This window comes from Porcisia hertigi, chromosome 32 (genome assembly GCF_017918235.1).
Source record: "Porcisia hertigi strain C119 chromosome 32, whole genome shotgun sequence".
In the NCBI taxonomy this organism is placed as follows: Eukaryota; Euglenozoa; class Kinetoplastea; order Trypanosomatida; family Trypanosomatidae; genus Porcisia; species Porcisia hertigi.
In genome coordinates this window covers 345,324-365,251 of record NC_090591.1, presented here as the reverse complement: position 1 = coordinate 365,251, position 19,928 = coordinate 345,324, and the positions used below count along the sequence as shown (strand labels likewise).

Sequence of the window (19,928 nt, the reverse complement as noted above, 5' to 3'; positions counted from 1 at the left end):
AAACGTCTGCGCGTGCGCGGCCACCAGACACACACACACACACACCACACACACATACTAACGCACAGAAAGAGAGAGAGAGACCGCCGATGTTGTGGTGGGCTGTGTTCACCCCATTGCCACTCCCTCTTGCCACTGGGCCCCGTCTCGCCCGCCGGCGGGGGAATCGGAAGCGGCGAGGGGTTGTTTGTGTGGGGGGTGGTGAAAACAAAAAGGGCTCTCGCTTGCCGTCGTATAAGCTCAACATCTTTGTATCTTGGTGTGGGGCGGCTGCCGCCCCCCCCTCCCCCCCCCGCACCCCTGCCTGCCTGCCTGCCGCCTTTGCGTGTCGCATCCGTGTATCACGTCTTTGCGTGGCACCGGCGCCTGCCCTCTGTTGTCAGAGGGTGACCCCCGCTAGCCTGAGCCGCGCAGTCACCGACCACTTCTCTGAAAGTCTCGAGTTCGCAGGCGTTGCCCACTCTCATTCTTGTCCTCTCCACTGCAAACGACCAACGAAAAGCGGAAGCGAGAGCTTCATGTGCCGGTGTGGTGGTAGACCGAGGACGTGGTCCTCCCAACCCTCGCGTATCCGGCCGCTTTCCATCGTCGCAAGGCCTCCGCCTCACCACTTGGGCGGTGAGTCGTGAGATGCAGAACCGTAACAACAAAAGTAGATTTTTTTCTCGTGTCGGTATTATCCACGTGTTCCTGCATTAGCAATCTTACTCGCTTCGCTTCGTCCAACTCGTCGTGATACCTGCATGGAGAGGAGGGACTGCAACTCTCTGTTAATGCACCGATGAGTACCTCACTATTAGACGGCAGCGCACCGACTCTTCACGGCACGTGTCTGCGAGCGAGGGAGATAAAAATTGTAAAAATACAAAGCAGAGAAGCAGCAGGGAAGAGATGAAGTACCGAAAACTCGGTGGAGAGAGGGGAGGTAGCGTAGAACAATCCCCTCTCTATCTCCTTCTTTGGACTCGCCTGTGTTTGCAGTGCTCTCTGTCACTGTAAATGATGCGGCTCTCTAGATACCACGTGATGATGGGGGCTGCCTTGCAGGTTTCTGCATCGGAGGCGATCAGCACGCAGAGGCGAATGAGGCCTGAAAGGAATGCAGTACGCATGCACTTACTTCTGAGCCTCACCGAACTTGAAACTCTCCAATGCATCACGGTACTCCTCTTCCGGTACATCACCAAACGATGCTCGGTCAATGTCCTCTGCCTCTACCTGGTGGCGACTGAGAGTAAGGCTGTGCAGATCAGGATCTGCCCGCTTCGAAATCTCGGCGATGGACGAGCGGTGTGCCGCCATGAGCTCCAAAGGCGTCATACCCGGAACATTAGAGCGCGAGTTCATCAAATGTGAAGGCATATCGTCATCTTTGTCCGAAGCACCACCGCGGCTGGGGGTGCGCTGGAAGGTCGCCACGACAAAGGGCCGATCCTCGACATCAGCGAGGGTGTTTGTACTCTTGGAATGCGACTGCTTCAAAGATGATACACAGACTTTGTGGGGCATATTGCTATCTGCGCGTATTCTGTGTGTGTGTTATTTTTCCCCGACGTGGAATAATAATAAAGCGGTAATAACGTGATGAAAGGGGGAGAGAGACGGCACGCAAGAAAGTGAAGGACTCCGTGGCAACAACAGGAGAAAATCAAACAAAGCGAAGAACAAAAAAACAGGAGCGGCAAAACAAAGCAGCAGAGCGCGGAAGGAAGAAAGGGAAAAGGGGGGGGGGGGGGATGAGAAAAACGCTGAATCAAATTGACCTGAAGAACGCTTTGAGTGGATATCTTTTTTTTTCCTTGTGTGTTTCTGGGTTGTGTGTAGATACTGTGTGCTCGAAGTGACCAGATAAGCTGTGCGGTTATTCACTACGTATGAGTCTCTCTAAGCCACAAAACAGAAGAGGGGGGTAAATCGCAAAGAAGGCAGAAAGGGGAAGGAAAAGAGAAGCTCCGTGTACCAATGGAGGAGAGGGCCAAATTTGATCCAGAGCAACACCGGGGGGGATGTCGGGGATGTCGGGGGAGGGGGGAATAAATCTTCAAGCAGTACGCGTACAGAAAACGAAGCTGGCACGCACGGAAGCAACACCAATACTGAGCCGGTAAAGGAGGGTTGTGTACAGAGGAACACACACGCACACAAATACAAGAAAGAAACCGAAAACCAGAACCAAGGCCTGCAGACTAGCACGCAGCTAGCAAGCCAGAAACGGGGAGTAAACGCCAATCAGAGGCCACCACACAGAGATGACGAACAAAAAACCACAGCCTATGGATGTGTGTGGGTGTGTGTGCGTGTGTGTGTGTGTGGGTCTACGCGCATGAAAGGGGAGGTGAAAATCAATACAAATCAATATATCAAGAGGAATGAGAAAAAGGGGGGAACTTCTGCAGACGCTCTGCCAGCGGAGCGTAAGAGATGTAATGGTGCGAAAAGGGGGAAGGAGTGGGAAGTTATGGCGAAGATAGACGGAATAATAACCGAAAAAAATGGGGAGGAGCACCGAGGGAGGAGATGAGAGAGCGGAGACGTCGGGTGTGGAGGATGTCGAGAAAATACGATGGAGTACTGAAAAAAAAAAACAGCGCCGGCGGCGGCAACAACAAAAGAAAACAGAGAAGAAAACGGCTGGGAAACAAAAAGAGGCACGTATTTGTGTGTTTGGATAAGGGGGAAAAGTCTTCTTCTTGTGGCGTTCTTTGTTGTTTGTTTGCTCTTTTATTCCTTACTTTGTTCAGTGAAGCGGGAGAAAGATTTAGCTTCTCACTGAAACCACAAGAGAGATTCGGGCAAGTGAACGGAAAATTCCGGGGAAGGGGGGGGAAGTTGAATGGTGGGGGGAGAGGAGGTGAAGAGGGGATGAAGAGGGACATGAAAACTTAATAATTATTCCAAAAGGGGATGAGGGCATAACTACAGCAGATGCTGGAATCTGGGGTCATTGGCAGAAACTCGTAAGAGCGCCACCCTGGTGTTCTGATGCGCAAACGACCCCCAGGGACAAGTCAGTGAGTCCGGCAGGAAACATAACCCGCCTGCTAGCCAGACCTTTGGCTATTCGTTTCCCCAAAAGGACACCAATATCGCGGTACCGAGAGGAAGGAGAGCGGGAAGGGAAGGGGTTCAACAAGAGAGCGCTACACAACAAAGTGGCTCGCTTGTGGGTTGGTCTTTGTCTTGGAGTCGGCTCTCTTTGTAGATGTTCGGTCAGTAGTACATGGAGAAACTTTGACAGGAATCGGCGCAAGGGTCCAGCGACGAGAAAACGTGAGTGCACCCGCCGCAAAAACAAAAAAACTCATCGGCGACCTCAAGCCGGGTACGGACACACCCACACACACACGCACGCACGCACGCTCAAGATATTTTCGAAACAAAACTCCTGCAAGGAAGTGTTCTGACGCGTCTAGGCACAACCCCGATGGCACCAAAGCCAAGAATGGCGAAAGAGATCCAGGGATTCCTTGAAATGCATACGTATGAAGCGCGAAGCGGTGTTGGGGGTGGGCCCCATCCCCTTCTGAGCCAGGAAGGGCGGGAGAAAGAAAAGTTGAGAGCGCCCCCCCCCCTCTCTCACCCCCTATCCCCTTACCCAGGGGGGAGGGGGGCAGTTGCACTCTCTGTTTAAATTCGATGTTTCTCGACCAACAGGCATGCATGCACTAGAAGAGGCAACGGGGGAGCTATACACCCGCGTATGTTTTTTGTCGTCGTTGCATGCACCGCAGGGCGAGGTCACTGAGCGGATGCACCGGTCTCTTCGACTTCATCTTGGTTCTACCCTTTGCATGTCAAGGTGCATGAGATCGATGGGTTCAAACGCCCAACCGTCACCAACGTAAAACTTGTTCTGAAACTCCACCCAGTGCAGACGCAAGGCGTGCAAAAACGCAGAGAGCGCCTCCATGCCCACCAGCACAGCCAGGGTGGCGACGAGCCAAAACAGCACCCCAATGGCGATCACAACGCCAGAGCTGTCGTTGAAATTAAGCGCTTTGATCACCGTGAAGCTTAAAAAGACCTCGGAGAGTTGCGCATGAGCGAGCGACAAGGCCCACAAACGCAGATACGATGCGGTGTTTGAGACGCTGCTGAGGATATGCTCGAAGGTGTGGATCATGTAGTGAATAATGACTTCCGATGCGTCGAAGTTCTCATATTTCTTGTTTTCCTCCTCCGTCGTCGTTGCTGTCGCACCAGCTCCGCCCTCAGCTGCTGACCCACCAACGTAATAGGTGTTCTCGCTACCGAAAAAGATAGCGGTGGCGTCGTCATCATCGCTCATCAGAGCGCGGTGCGTGTTCTCGTCACCGCCGCCACGTACCTGCCGGTGGTGCGCCGCCACCGGCGGCTCGTTGAAGAAACCGGCCACGGAGTCTGTGTTTTCGATTGTGACCGCACTGGCAGATGCCACTCCCCCATGGCCATTCTCACCTCTCCCTTGCCGGCGCCGCAGCCACCGCTTGTAGTCGCGTATTTCGATGTACGGCATACCTAGCAGCATGAAAGGAACCACGGCAAACGCAACGAGGAGCAAGAACACCTGCAGCCCTGCCTGTCCCCTGAAGAGGGGATGCGGCACGGAGCCGGGCTGCAGGAAAAAGTTTGTCATTGTCTCCAAGATGCTCGGTGCTGTGTGTGTACTCTCCCAGGTGTGGCACCACTTCACTAGGATGAGGATCGACATGTACCCAAAGGTACAAAACAGAAAAATGAACTCGGGCACAAGCAACAGGACAACTTTGTACCAACTCTTCTCGTAGATGTTGTTGTTCAGCGAGAGGAAGAGACCAGCAAACATCTGCGTCACACCCACAACAACCGCGTGCTTCATCTTGACAGAGTTGTAGAGCTCAAGTTTGTTTTCGGTCTCCGCCCATGCCGCATCCAGCCCCATCGCGTACACGCGAGACGGTTTCACACTAGGCAAGCCGTTCGGCGTCGTCGGGTAGGTGATGTTGTGCTGCTCTGCGATCGGAGCCCACGTATACCCGCTGGAAAACAGGTTCAGAGAAAAGCCAAAGAAGTCGTTATATAAAAGACCCATGTAGATGGCAAAGAGGGACATGAGCAGCAACAAGTACCGACCCCTAAACACCATCGCCACAATCTCGTTGAGGGGCACCGTGCGCCAGGCTTTTTCTTTGCTGATAAAGAAAAGGGCAATGAAGAGAAGCAGGAATCCATGGCCGATGTCCCCGTACATAATGCCGAACAAATACGGAAATGTGATGATCGTGAAAACGCCAGGGTTAACCTCCTTGTAACGTGCAACACCGTAGCTGTCGACGATACTTTGGAAGGCTTCAGTGAAGCAAGTTGTCTCGAAATACGTGGGTGGGTGCTTCTGCTCGAGGTGAACAGTCACAATGGACTCAACGATTCCGTCCGCGGAGGCAACCGCGTCCTGCAATGCACGGCGAAGGGCATGCTCGTGGCGCAGCGGTACCCACGCGGAGGCTTTGCAAGTTGAGCCGGACATGGCACACCGGTTCATTACCGCTAACAGTGCCTTCTCCACCTTGAGGTACGTTTTGTAGACCCGATGCTCTTCGTACCACTGCTCCAGAAGCTCGCGCTTGCGCCGCACGACACTCTCGACGGTGTCCTCGATGTGCTCAGCGGTGTTCGAGGTAGCCAGCTCGATACCGCGACTCCGAACCTCGTCCAGCGTGTAGACATCGGCACCAATCCCATTCACGAGCTTCCTCAAGCGGGTAATCATTGATGGCGAAGCGCACAGCACCACGAATGCTGTTCTCAACACGTTGCGTTTGCCTGTCTGAACATCCACGAAGACCGATGGCTCGTCACTGATTTCAACGATGGCGTTTCCACGGGTGACGCGGTAGCACAGGCGATAGACCTCCTCGCTGCGCGCTGCGTCAATGACGCCGAAGAGGCTGGGCAGACGGGAAAAGGCCTCGGTGCTAACGGAAGCGCTCTGGTGGGCAGCGCTGGTGTGGTCCAGGAAATCACCGGAAGGCGTCCCCACCATGAGCTGGTACGTGTAGTAGAGAAGCGTCATCTCCTGGTTCCGGTTCATCTCCCGCTGGAGACCCTCAAGCGACGTGATCATCTCGGTCAAGTCGTTCACGGTGGACTCAATGCGGTCATCGATCATGTACATTTGATCTAGTAGGAGTGATGACCGCATCTCCTCCACAGTAACACTCATGTCCATGTCTGCAGGGTACTTTTCGAGCAAGTCCGTGTCCTTGCGCATCGACACCTCAATAAAGTAAAGTTTTCGCTGCAGCTCTTCACAGTGCCGCAAGTCTTCCGTAAATGGTCTAGTGAACGCGGTAAGGCCCTCGTTCAAGTCAACAAACTGCACGCGGCCCAGCATGCCAACCTCATACATGGTGTCGTGCAGCACCTCCCGCTGAAGAACGATGTCCACACGGATCATGTCTTCCGACCGCCACAAACCGCTGCAACGCTCCTGATTCCACGACATGACGGCTATTATATCCGCGAATTAAAAAAAGGATGTGAGGGTCCGCACACACGAATATATATATATATATATATATTTCCAAGGGGATGCGTGTACGTAATGTGACCCGACACCGGTTTCCTTGGAAAACGAGAGCGAAACCAGAAATCTTCACAGGAGCGAGTAGAAGAAAAAAAAACAAATTCCTCAAAACGGTTTGCGTCACCGTAAGAGAAATAGAAGTGTCGGGGAACGGGGGGAGGGGGCAAAGCAAGAGCAGGTTCAAAAAAAAAAAAGTGAAACGCCTGTCAAAGAGAGAGAGAGAGCTCAAGGAGTCCCCATAGTGTTTCAATTATTCAAATGTGATGGAGAGAGGCAAAAAAAAAAGTCGAAAGCAGGAGTACCAAATGTCACCCTCAGTCGAGGGGAGAACAAAAAAAACCAACACGCAAGTGAAAACGCCAGAAACGCAGCAGGAAATCAAAGACGGCAAAGAGGGAAATCAGCGGGGAGATAGTAACTGCCGACTACGCCGCACACGTTTCCCTCTTCTTGATTGGTCTCCCTACCCCACCCCAAACCTCCTATTCTACCCTGATCTCACCGTTCCCGGGGGAACAATAAAGAGAGGGAAACCCTTTTTGGGGGGGATGGCAAAGGTGCTCAGGCGCTGGCAAGCCTCTCCCCCTCCCGTCCCAAAATAATAAACAAACTCTGGGAAAGGAAACCAATAAAGATTCCTCAGGACATGACCGAACAACACGCTGAAGTGGCCAAGAAAAGGGCAGAGAACGGGGTGGTGGTGGTGGCGGTGGAGAGCAGGGTAGAACAAATAAAAAATGGAAAAAGAAGGGGGCCGAACGAGACGAAAAGTGAACTACCCAGCCTACCCCCACCCACACACGCACTCGCCCTACGGACCGCGGCGCGTCGTTAGTCTCGCACACACCCACTTACACACAAACACACACACACGGGAGAGTGAAATACTTAAAAAAAAAAAAACAAGCCAACAAGAACAAAGAAGTAAGCAGATCACCTTGTTCTACTGAGAGGAGACGGTTAGGGAGTTGGGTGACGATAAGTGAAAAAGGAGGCGAAGAACAAGAAGAGGGGCCTGTGGTTGGTGGTCAGACCCCTCCAAGCAACACACACACACACGCGTCTGCACCCCCGCACACTTCTTTTACTTTTGGGATGTCTCACAAAAAAAAAAATAGGAATGCGAAAAAATTCTATGATCGCGTGCACAACATGACCGAAGGAAAGGGGGGAGAATGGAGAGGGATGCACCGTGGGTGCTAAAAAACTACAAAGCAAGCAAACAAGCCAAAAGGAGGCAGAGAGAGTTTCGCGATTCCTGTGTGGCTTTCGGGCACGGCACAGACGACCGGGTCGAACTGCCGCTAAAAGTGAATTGTAGGGTATTTCAAAGTAAAATGTGTGTGAGAAAACGTAGACGTGCTATTGGGTAGGCGTTTGGTGGTGGTGGATACACACACACAAATAAAAAAAGAAAGGGTGCGATCTCCTAAATGTGAGCGTGCGCAGTTCACCGGTGGTTCAAGGTAAGCCTTGTGGGAGAATCAACGGAACGAGAGTATAAGTTGATAATTGAAACGACCCAAGTGTGTCGGGGTGTGTGTAATGAAGCTTTGATGCTTGTGTGTACCTGTTGGCAGCAATAGAAGTGTATCGGTAAAATTTCCTGCAGAGTTCAGGACAGGGTGTGAGAACGAGGAATGCGTGTGTGTGTGTGTGTGAAGGGGAGGAAGGGGGACACGACATGAAGTAATTGAGTTTGCCACCATCCAACGTGTAAGTGTAACGGAATGGAGGCGGGGAGAGGAACAGTGAGAAAGCAATACACATAGACAGAAGTCAACCCTCGCATAAGAGCGAAGGGGGGGGAGCGAGAAGCAAAGTTGGGGAACAAAACGAGGCGATACTTTTGTCGCATAGGAAAAACTGCAGAATAGCGAGCACGGCGCTCCTGCGGATGCCATTCGAGGAAGCAAGCGAAAAGATGCCCAAAGAAACGAGGGACACATGAGTGTGATGGCTACTGTCTCCCCACCCCAATCCCTCCCGAAGCAGCCAACCGCCTTGGAAAAAAAAAGTATGGACGTGGTAACCGTTCGGCATCCACGTGTCCACGTACAATGAACGTGTAGGCCGTCATCCCTCAGGTTTATTTCTTGTGTTGGCGCCGTGGATAACAGGAAGCAAGGCAAGAGCACTGGGTTTGTGCGTGGGTTGCAGGCCCCTCTACTTTTCATTGTGTGAACGTCTCTCTCATTGACCAAGAAAGTGTGGGCGCGATTCCCATAAAAGTGTCCCCACCCCCCCCCCAAGCACACGCAACAGCAACCATGAAAGACGAAGAGAATACATTCTTTTTCTGTTTTTTTTGCCAGAATTGGAAGACTGCAGTTGCCCATGGCCAAAGATACAACCCCGTGTGTGGGAAGGAGGGAGCCCTCGAAACCGAACAAAGCACATCTGTGACAGCAACTGCATCATGGCTACCGTGCGCCCCCCCCCCGCCCTCCATCTGCTACCAACGCACCCCTCACCTAAAACGTCTAGTTTCTAGGGTGGTGTGTACAGTTTTCGTTGGGGCTCATATGCGGGTGGTCGGCAACCGTGGCAGCTACGCCTACATGCGGTTAGGCGGGACAGTTGTGTTGTTCACCTGCCAGATAGCTTCTCGTTTATGAGTCGCAGCTTCTGCGCCAGCGCCTCGTTGCGCTTCACAAAACGCCGCACCTTGGCAACGATGGTCGCCGTCGCGTCGTCCATGACGTAGTGGCCGCACCCGTTGCCAATCACCTCGAACTGGAACTTACCCTGCATCTGCGCGACCGTGAGCGCCTTGTCCAGCCGCTCCGCGCTCGCAGCACACAGCATTTTGGCACACGGCAGCGAAATGAACGCCTCATCCAGCCCGGTGAACCATCTGCCCCAGACGCTCTCCATCTTGCGTATGTCAGTTCGCCATTGCCACAGACCAGTGTCGTGGTTTTGCTCCAAAAGCGGCGGCACGGAGACCTCAGCGCCTCGCGGGTTGTGCATGCCTCCCATGCGAAGAAACCAAACCTCCGCGTCCTTGACCTCGGGAAACGTGTTGGGGCGGTTCTTGAGAAACGCTGCCATGTGCTGCAACGAAAGCTGCGCCTTCTCCTCGACCACATCCACAAGAAGAACGCCTGAAATACGCTCAAGGCCAGACTTGTTTCCGCTCAGCGCGCGCGCCACGACGGCGCCGCCAAGCGAGTGGCCTAGTACATAGATATTGCTCCTGGGAAAGAGCTCCGTCTTGGCGTACTGAAGAAGGTCCAAAAAGTCGCGTATGAGCACCTCGATAGTCAGGTTATCTTCGCCGCCGACAAATGTTGACCGACCATGGCAACGCTGGTCGTACGTCATGACGTGCATCTCTATGTCGTCGCCTTGCGCCTCCGCATTTGCTACCATCGCCTGGTATGCAGACTGCGGCATTGGGGGCACACCGACCACACACGGCAACTGTGATGTGGTGTGGGTTGTCCCCTCGTCAGGCTTATCAGTGTGTCGCTGAAGTTCCCATGCCATCTGGAGAAAACAGTCGCCGCTCATTCCGGCGCCGTGCACGCACAGAAGAACCGGTGCTGGTCTGTCCTGGCTAAGGGTGGAGGGTGTGCACGATGCTGGCGCAAAGATGGTGCAGTGAAAGTGTTCGCCGTGTGTGTTCGTGAAGATGTGCTCCACAGGCGGCGGCAAAGGTAGGCTGGTCGATACGTTGGGCATTTCCACTGAGTTCGGTAGATCCAAATAAAAGATTGGAAAGAAACTTCGCGCCGCCACACGAAGTGCACCTCTCTTGATCCTGCCTCAAAGAAAAGTGAATACCCCCTTTCTCCGTGTTCTCATCCAAGTCTAAACGGAGGAGCTAACCGAGGTGCCGTGTTCTCGGAGGAGAGGGGGAGAAGGGGGAAACAGGGGTGCGTCCATCGCCGCGATAAATATATATATATATATATAAAGAAATGAAAGGAAGACGAAAAGAGACAAGAGTGGGGAAGAGCACGGGGCTAATCAAAAAAAAATCAAAATCGTACCTGACGACACCACACACACACACACACCCTATGAGGGCATTCCTTGACGCAGCAAGGAGGTAAAGGGGGGGGGGGGGACGGACAGGGAGTCTAACATGTATGCGAGCAGGTGCGGGTGCAGGGCAAGAGAGCGGTACAACTACACGCACTCGGAGGGGGGGGGTCTTTCACACATACGTCCTTGTCCATAAAGCGCTCTCTTTTGTTGTTTCTATACCTTCTCTGGTGCACCTGCACCGCTCCCCAGACACAGCCTTATGCGACGTCGCTTGTGCGGGCGATGATAAGAAGCGTAAAAAAAAGGGGGTAGCGGGGAAGAACGGGAGAACCACACACCCCTTACACTCCACTGCGCTGCCCGGACAGGGCATAAACAGTGCCGTTCACCAAGGAGGAAGTGCAAACCGAAAAGAGGAGTACCACTATTCGAGTAAGCATGCCCGCAAGCGAACCTCACTACCAACTCTGCCGGGAGTCGACCCGCCACTCCCGACGCCCAACAACTTCTCGAGGGCAAAAACCTTTTCGCGCGTTTTGCTCACCTGCGCCTGCAGTTCAGTGCGGCGACGCTTGTATGCACGCTGCTCGGCAAAGCGCGTGCTGTTGATGTACCGTACTTTTGCGTCCTCTTCGCAGGCAGCACGTCCAAGCAGCTGCATCTCGTCTAGCGCGCACTGCAGTGCCTCTTGTGGTACACCGCTGTTCAGCCATAACGCCAGACTCAGCTCTTGGCTGAGAAGAGCTTCGAAAAAGACACCGTCGAGTTGAGACTGTGAAACTAAGCCCTGCCCCAAGGATGAGGTGACACTGGAAGATGAAGCAAACAGCAGAGGCTCCTCCCCCGCCTCCTCCTCCTCTCCACCCTGCGCCTTCTGACTGAGAAGACACGGCCCGGCACGGGCAGAGCCGCCCACCGCTGCCGCGCGCCGCAGCGCTACAGGCGGCGTGGCGACCTCAACACGGTCAAGCAGACCAGAAGGGTGGCGACCACGAGTATGCTGAGCAGCACCTGAGATCGGCGACAGTGTTTCCCCGGCCATGTCGTGCGGAAGCTGTCTCTGCACATCGCTCACTAAGCTGCGGAAAGACCGGTAATTCTTACGCTGCTCCTCTTGCGAGCCAAGAGTAGCATCCACCCAATCCTGCGCGGCCGACGGGGTTCTCTGAATCTCTTGCATCACTAAATCACGCGCGAAGGCCATCCAACGAATATCTTCGGAGGCCGAAGACGCCCCACTCAGTAAGGCGGACTCAAAGGGAAGCGCAACCCCATCAAACGTAGTCATCACGGAAAAGGGGGGGCGAAAAATGGGAGTTCTAACGTGACAAGGAGGGGTGAGGGAGGGAGGGGGGGGGGTAGCCCAAACGGCGAACAAAAGTAGAACACCCCGCCACCACCAGAAAACAAAAAGTAAGAAAAACCACGCAGAAGAGGAGGAGGAGTAAACGCACCGAGTGAGAGACTGAGAGCTTCAGCTGAGCCGAATCGATTCCATATCATTATGGTTCTTCCCAGCCGAGGATGAGAATCCAGAAAAAAGCCGAAAGAAGACGTACTGAAGAGTCCAACAGCACTGCCTGCACCACCTCAAGGTTCGAAAAGAAAGACTGACGATAAACCGCTCCCAGTTCTGCTCCCCGTCAGTCTCACAAAGGTGGGCACACACACACACACACACAGAGACTCCAAAGGCACACAACGCATGGTGTTCCCGGCAGATCGCGCTTCCCTCCATCGCTTGCTGTTCCACAGCGCACAGCACACTCCACCCAGGCATCTCCTCAAGTCACAGGACATAGGATGAGATCAATGAGGAGTGGACTCTCAGCAACCACGACGACATGGGCGTATTACCTCATCGAGAAATAAAAGATAAAAACTCTTTTTTTTTTCACCTCCTCAGCCGTAATGAGGGCACGGCACGCATACAAAAAGCTCAAGAACGCCAAGCAGCTCCCGCGAACAGGGGAATATAGGGGAAGGGGGAGGGAAGAACATAAAACAAAATTAGGCAGGGAATACGTGCGGGACGCACAACGTGAAGTTTGTCTTCTTGTCCAAGCCCTTCTACCGCACAGAGGACACTAGCGCGCAACCACATACATCTAACGACTGCGCCATCCCCCCACCCCTCCCAGACGGCGGTGTGTGGGCCAAGCGAATCGGTCCCCGTGTGCAAAACGTCCGCGCGTGCACACAGTGAACTCACAAATCGCTGCCGTCATCAGCCCTAAAAGGGAATCGAGAGCACAGAACGTGTCAACCATACGCAAGGAAAACCAAACGCCAAGGCGATAAAAAGAAAGCGGGGTTGTTGTTTTTTTTTGTCCTCCTCCGAGAAAGAATCCAAAAGAGACAGACGCGGTGGAGGCCGAGGGAGAGAGGCGGCTACTTATCCCATGCGGAAAAGCCTTTTAAAACACCAACGCGAGTGAAAGAAAAAGGAGGAGGAGGAGGGAAACTAGGATGACGCTAGACGGCACGACTCGCAGAATGAGCTGCACTAAAGTAGCGCGACACAAAACAAAAATAAGAATAAACGAGGAAGAACGCGGAGGTTCACCAAAAAGGGCAAAAAACGTGAGAACGACACTTTGCGGCAACACCACGTATCAAAATGAATAAATGCGATCAGCCAGCTACTCATGCACCCCCACCATGCGCGAAGCGGAAGGGGGGGAGGGGGCTGCGGACACGGCCTTGCTTTTGTGTCTGGAGTATGGTTGTCCCCCCCCCCCCCACAGCGGAGTGGCCAAATGGAGAGAGGACGTGATTGAAAGACCCGTAGACCCTGTCCATAGTCGACTTATCCCCCCCAAAAAAAAAATGAGCAGAACACAGTAGCTGTCACGCGGGCAAGGGAAACGTGCAAAACACCATCCTGGGGTCTATCATGGGTGCACAGGACCCACTTCATCTCAACATTTCAGTCTCACCAGTGGAGTGTGAACAAAGACAAAAAAAAGCAGGGGAGAACGTACACGTGCGGAAACACGCGCCACAGCCTACATGGTAGGAGAAGAATTGATCGTGGTGGTGGCACTGGTTGGGGGGGGGGGGGGGGTCCGATGGAGTGGCAAGCTCGGGACACTCAACGAGCACTCTCCCCCCCCACCACCAGTATCATCAACCTTGGCGGTAACGACGCGTAGCCGTAAGGACCAGAGAAGCGCTGAGCTTGCCTTGCGTGCCTCCACATCTTTTAGCTCTCGTCCACAACAGGTCATGCCGCATGAAGATTCCCCCTCTGAAGCTCCCCCTCCGGTGAAGGAGTCGTGCTCGGGGTAGATTACTGCAAAACTCTGGCCCTTGGAGACCATATCATCCCCCTCTGGTGCTCTACAAGGCCGAGAAAGCTGAAGGGCAATAAGCTCACGCCACGTTTGCTCTCAGGGATGACGATAATGCTGTTGGCCCAAAGCACCTTGCACGTTTCCTCCAAGTCGGTTCGTCATCGCTAGACTTGTTGAGCGACACACGCGCCTTCACATTACGCATGCCCTTCTTCATGGGGCGACATCCGAGGCAGCTCAAATGTCAAGCCGATTTCATCATCAGGCGGTCGATTACCGGATTGGTCAGCGTCTCATACACGGGGGGTGGCAGCAGATGAGGACGATGTATCCTCTCCGCTGGTGGAACGAGATGCGGATGTGCACTTTGGTCCTCTCCAAAGTGCCAGGTACATTATCGTCTAACAGCTGCACATCGGAGTGCCCACACAGGCTTGGGCTCAACTCTATCGCTGTTGAAGTCCCTACCAATCAGTGGTCGTCTCAGTCGACCCCCGTGCGGCCACGTTGTCCACGTAGCGAGGCACGACAGGTATCGACTTCGGAATCATGCGGACCGCCCCCTGCCCCTCTTCAGAAAGCACACGCCCCGTCTCTGATACCCCCACCCACCAACGAGGTGAGGGTTCTGTGGATGTAAGTGTGATCCAGGATCGCATTCGTAAGAGCGTCGCCGTTTTGGCGGCGTTAGACACACAACCTTTGGGTATAAGCTGAGCTGCCCGGCGCAGAGCCCATATACTTGAGCCGAAGGTCATGAACGGGCGCTGTTGAGCAGTGAGACGAGCCCTCGCCTCTTTGTCCGTCTTGGTGGACAAGTCCCTTGATTCATCAACGCTCTAGCGCCCCCGTCCCCGGACACAGCTATCATGAGAGCGCGGATGCGGTGCTCTTTGTGCCAGTCCATATCCAGCTGTCGCTCCTAAAGTACGCAGAGGTAGCCGATCAGCCTGCCTAATACACCTGCCCACTAGGCAGTTGTCATCGGACACAGTGTCACCCCCCCCCTCCCTGTACAGGCGTGTCAATGCTTCATCAGGTCCCTCATCTCGTGCCCACGATGATCCCTTCACCAAACCCTTGCGCGCCACGCAGCAGCTGTTGTTCCGGGGGTCACCTTACGGCTCGTACCTCCAACCGGGATTTGAGAAAGGAAGAAATTACCGAGGCAGAACAAACACACATCGATGTCCGGGGTGGTAGCCGTAATCCGATTGTGGCCACACGACAGGGGGAAGGAAGGAAGGAGGGGGGTGTATGTCCTAGTACTGGGGCATAGCGGCTGCGCCTACGGGAGAAGGTGAGAGAAAAAATAGCCCAGAGATGTCGCACACCCCATAGAGGCGGTGGGTTATCGGGATGAGTCTAGGTAGTTTGTTCCCCCCTCCTCCCCAAGGGCTTCCCTGCCGGAATAAGACGGGAGGGAGGGAGGGGGGGGGCGGAAAATAAGCCTCTACCGGCCTAGCCTTCAGAGAGGCCAAAGTGGCGACATCGGAGAAGGGGGGAAGGGAAAAAAAAAGAGGCGGTAAAAAACGAGGGGCTTCCAGTTTATGAGAAAAAAAGGGGGAGAAAGAAGAGGAGGCAGAAGTTGTTGATGACGCAAAGAGTATTTCACCAGTGCACACACAGACAAATGTTGGAAAGGGAGTAGATCTCTCTGACAAGAGAAGGGGGATCCCGAGTTCATGATTCCAGCACCCTCTCGGCAGAGTGCGGGGGGGGGGGGGGATGCCTCCCCGCCCCCGAGAAGGCGTTCAATGCCTTTCTTGTCAACTCTCAGGTGCGGCCGCGTCCAAAGGTGAACACAGCCTCGGCGCTGCGCAGGAACGTCACCTCGCACCATCGCACGGAAAACTTACAGCTCCCTTTTGCGTACCAGCGTGTGTACAGCGTCGCTGTTCCTCTCCTTTGACTACACAGACGCATGTTGGTGTGTGTCTCTGGGAGCGTGTGTGTGTGTGTGTGTGTCGGTGTGTGTTTCTTGTTCAGAGGATTAAGAATCCGACCAGAACACCGAGGCTGGTGGGTTGGCAAATCCAAATTGGTGGGGAAGGCCTCGTCAGACAAAGAGTGCGGAAATGGACCGCGTGGTGAACCTTTGAGGGACAACGTCTGCTGACTGGAAGCTCAGCGGCGGCAACGACAGCTGGTAGTGCCGCCGCCGAGCGCTTAGAGTACAGGAAGCAACACAAGGTATGCGGCAGTAAAAGAGATACACAGAGATGTTGATAAGCAAATCAAGATAATCCTGGTGAGATACAACAAAAACAGCATTGTTAACGTACACGGTGGCGCGATGGCCATTGAAGGAAGGCCACGTGAACTGCGCACGCGGCGCCGTATATGGTAGCGCTACCAAAGAAGGGTACGTAAAAGTGATTGAATGACCGCTACGTCCACAAGCACAAACCAAATTCGCTGCAAAGCAGGGGCGAGTTCCAGCAGTTGAGAGGGAGTTCGATACGGGGGAGGGGAGGGGAAGGAGGGGGAGGAGAGGAACGGATTCCCCCTTCCCACCCTTTTTCATTTCTCTTGTCCCTCATTTCTCCCCTACTCACCCCTTTCTGCTCTTCTCTTTGATGTGCCGCCGAGCCCCCCCCCACCCTTTCCAGCTAGTTCAGCTCCTCCACATGGCGGTACTCATCCGGCTTGGTCTCCTCACTTATCTTGTCTTTGGCACGCTTTGCTGCCTGTCGCTTCATGAAAGCGAGGCGGTTTTCAACGACACGGTCGATGAGGGTGTCTGTCGAGAGCGTGCAGCCCGAGTCCACTTCACAGTGAATGCCCATCGCCCGGGGCACCTCGTGCCCTGTAATCTTTCGTCCCTCAACCGCTAGGTCGGAGAACCTGCCGCCGATCACCACGTCAATGTGAAGGTTGTCAATCAACTCCTTGGTAACGTCAAAAGGCACGCCCATCACCACCTCGTCAACGTAGCGGCACGACAAGACGCCGAGAACGCGCTCGTTGAGGTTCATTATTGGGTAGTTTTTGCCCTTCTGGTCGTTCACCACTTGATCCTCATACACGCCAGCAATGACGTAGTTGCCCAACTCGCGCGCCTTCTGCAAAACACGAATGTGGCCAATGTGAAAGAGATCGAAGCTGCCGTCGACGTAAACGATGCGATCCCCTTGCTGGGGGCTTGAGTTGTTGCTGAACTGCACAATCTTGCGGGAGGTTGTCAGGTAGTGCATGGTGGGGCTCTGCTCGAATAGGCAGTTCTCGAGCTGCACCTCGTCTAGTGACTTTAGCATGTGGTTCTTTGTGCACAAGAGCATGCGACCCACCAGGTCTGTGGTTGAAATACCCTCGGTGCGCTTTACCACTTTGAACTTGCCTGCATCGATGATCTCCTGGTACGAATTGCAGCCGTCCAAACCGACAGAGATGTCGTCACCGTGCACGACGTAGTCAATCTCGAATCTTTGGACATCTTTGAGCCGTGTGCAGTACGGATAGTTCTCGACGACGTAATCGACCCACTTGCACGCCCGCAGAGCCTCATAGCGCTCCTCGGCGTGCATTATTGGTGGACCCTTGAAGCGCATTACCTCCTCGTCGCTGTGGCACCCAACGAAAAGCTCATCACCGAGTCGGCGGGCCTGCCGCAGCGCGTTCGCGTGCCCGAAATGGAGCATGTCAAAACAGCCGTCCACCCAGATGCGAACTGTGCCCGGCTTTTTGGGCGGTATCGCCTCCGAGCTGAAGAGCGAATACTCGTCATTCGGCTCGTCAGCGTTCAACCACACCTTGCCCGGTGACACCTTCATTGTGGGCCTTGGGACGGGTAGCAAAGTTAACGAAGAGAAACCGGTGGCCAACGTAGTGGCGTGAGTGGAGTAGGTTCGTGCCGTACAACACGGACTCAGCAGTGAGTTTGTGGTTACTCTGGCGGGCTCTGTGTAACTTTTAGACCAAGTCAACGCGGGAGGGGTTCGCGGTAAAGATTTTCCACCTCTCGCGTTGCATAAGTGTACCAGGCGAGTAGAGGAGCGCTGGCCAACGCTGGGGAGAAACGTCTCTGGAAGAAGCGACACTTTCACACTTACACAGCCCACGGCGTGTAATAAAGAAGTGAAAATGAAAAATAAAATGCGGACTGCTAAGGACACCGTCAAGACTCCTTTTCAGGCCTTCTTCGATGAAGCAGAGTAAGGAGAAACGACGATATGGGTTGGTGGTGGTGGTGGTGGTGGTTGGAGGGGAGGGGGGGAGCCCAAGAAAAGAGAGAACACTCAAGACGAGTTCAGCGAACACCAACGCGCGGGTTAATCCAAAGATAAATATAAGCACATACATGTATATAAAGGCGGGCGTTTGACAGTAGTGGGTATTCCACTTTTCTGACGGGGCACACGTGCAGCGTGTGTGTGCGTGTGCGTACGCCCGACGGGGAGAGGGAGGGGGGGGGGAACGTGTGTCAAGTAGGGGGTGAAAAAGGGTCAAGGGTCGGATACGAAGAGAGACTGCAACGGCGTGTGAAAGACCTAAACGCGGAAAGAGGACGCATATGTGGGACGCATCAGCACCTCTACGTGTGCAGTCACAAGAGAGTGGCTTTGCATCCTTCTCTCACCACGCCCTACCTCCTTGGTCCCTAGTGGGAGTTCCTTTGGTCGAGTCCCAGAACTGAGAACCCCCCCCCCAAGAAGAAGACGCTTCACCAGCGTGACGAGGCACATGCGGGTCTGACCCTTCGATATGCATGCAGTCGGTGCTGAAAGGGCCACTACCCGCAGAAACTATCTTTCATGGGTTTCGTCTCCGCAACGCGGCGCCAGTGCGAGGAGGCGACCTGCCTTTTGACGCGCATGAGGCCTGTTACCCCCAGCACGCCTCAAGCGGGATACAAGGTGCTAAAAAACTTCCCCGGGAGGCTGATGAAGCTCCACGGCGCGAAACCGCTGCTGGGGGATTGCGTTGCTCAATGGGAAGATGAGCTCAAATGTTTTTATTTTTTCGTTTGTTTGTTTTCAGAAGGGTAATTTTTAGGAAAAGAAAATGGCACGAAATGAAGGAAATCAGGTGAAGGGAGTGGGGAGTGGATGTGTAGCACGACGGACAGACACACTAGCGCACGGAACATACGTACACACAAAAATAGAGGGTTGCAGTGCGAGAGGGGAACACACACGCAGAGACACACGAGGGGTGAAACCGCGAGCACATGCTCTCCCACCGACGCGGACCTTCTGATAAAGCGCTTATACCGGCGCGAGCCAGAGCGAAGCCCTCTCTCTCGCTCTCATCCCTCACGCCACCACAGCACGCTTCGTGTTCTTCTTGACAAAGATGGCACGGTCCTTGCGGGCCGCCTTCTGGCGGCGCTGCAGGAGCGGGAAGGACAGGTTCGGGGCATGGTACTGGGAAATGCTCAGGTGCTTCACCTCGTGGTCCGGGATGCTCTTCACGCACAGCACCTCGATGTTGTGGTAGCGAGCACGGTGGCGGGAAGCCAGGTCGTGGTAGGCCTGGCTCACGGCACCAGTCTTGGAGACGTCGCGGAACTCCTTGACCATGCGCGTGTAGCCGCAGCGCTGGCTGTAGTACGCGATGTCGACGAGGTAGTTGCGCGCCGCCAGCTTCGCATCCTTGAGGACCTTGCACGACAGCACATCACCGTGGGTGGCCTTGACCTTGTTCTTGATCTTCATCATGCGCCAGAAGCGGCTCTTGGCGACGACGAAGTTCGGGGCGAACACCTCGAACTTGTAGACAGTCGGCTCGGGGTTCTTCTCCGAGGGCGACTCGCGGCCCACGACCTGGTAGTGGCGGAGGTGCGGCTTGACCATTCCTTTTTGGTGTTTGCGTTCACGCACTAAGGCGGTTCCTCACTTCCGAGGAGATGGGAAACCATATCACCGGCGATCGGAGAGAGGAAGCGAAAGCGGGGAGAGAGAAAGGAGTAACGGGAAACACAGAGATGCGTTGTGGGAGAAAAATCCCCCGCCCGAAAAACAAAACCAGGACACGGGGAGGCAACATAAACAAATGGTGTGATGATGTTGACGCGGTAATCGACGCCGGGGAGGAGGGGGTGTAGTTGGCCACCGACATTCACGGAAGCCAATATGGGATACAAAAAAAAA

The 19,928-nt window shown here is 54.3% G+C and overlaps 6 protein-coding genes across 6 annotated transcripts; all 6 read right to left on the bottom strand.

Annotated features, from left to right (window-relative positions):
• Positions 1-1,116: 1,116 nt before the first annotated feature.
• On the bottom strand, positions 1,117-1,509 carry JKF63_02454 (uncharacterized protein; the record flags this gene model as incomplete). The annotated part of the gene is made up of 1 exon (XM_067898479.1): positions 1,117-1,509. One exon carries the CDS (start codon positions 1,507-1,509, stop codon positions 1,117-1,119), a length of 393 nt encoding a protein of 130 aa, XP_067754636.1.
• Positions 1,510-3,769: 2,260 nt separating this feature from the next.
• On the bottom strand, positions 3,770-6,463 carry JKF63_02453 (uncharacterized protein; the record flags this gene model as incomplete). Its single annotated transcript, XM_067898478.1, has 1 exon — positions 3,770-6,463. The coding sequence occupies one exon, from the start codon at positions 6,461-6,463 to the stop codon at positions 3,770-3,772; it is 2,694 nt and encodes an 897-aa protein (XP_067754635.1).
• Positions 6,464-9,133: 2,670 nt separating this feature from the next.
• JKF63_02452 (uncharacterized protein) lies at positions 9,134-10,231 on the bottom strand (the record flags this gene model as incomplete). Its single annotated transcript, XM_067898477.1, has 1 exon — positions 9,134-10,231. One exon carries the CDS (start codon positions 10,229-10,231, stop codon positions 9,134-9,136), a length of 1,098 nt encoding a protein of 365 aa, XP_067754634.1.
• Positions 10,232-10,964: 733 nt separating this feature from the next.
• On the bottom strand, positions 10,965-11,828 carry JKF63_02451 (uncharacterized protein; the record flags this gene model as incomplete). The annotated part of the gene is made up of 1 exon (XM_067898476.1): positions 10,965-11,828. The coding sequence occupies one exon, from the start codon at positions 11,826-11,828 to the stop codon at positions 10,965-10,967; it is 864 nt and encodes a 287-aa protein (XP_067754633.1).
• Positions 11,829-16,448: 4,620 nt separating this feature from the next.
• JKF63_02450 (uncharacterized protein) lies at positions 16,449-17,609 on the bottom strand (the record flags this gene model as incomplete). Its single annotated transcript, XM_067898475.1, has 1 exon — positions 16,449-17,609. The coding sequence occupies one exon, from the start codon at positions 17,607-17,609 to the stop codon at positions 16,449-16,451; it is 1,161 nt and encodes a 386-aa protein (XP_067754632.1).
• Positions 17,610-19,091: 1,482 nt separating this feature from the next.
• On the bottom strand, positions 19,092-19,631 carry JKF63_02449 (uncharacterized protein; the record flags this gene model as incomplete). Its single annotated transcript, XM_067898474.1, has 1 exon — positions 19,092-19,631. The coding sequence occupies one exon, from the start codon at positions 19,629-19,631 to the stop codon at positions 19,092-19,094; it is 540 nt and encodes a 179-aa protein (XP_067754631.1).
• Positions 19,632-19,928: the final 297 nt, after the last annotated feature.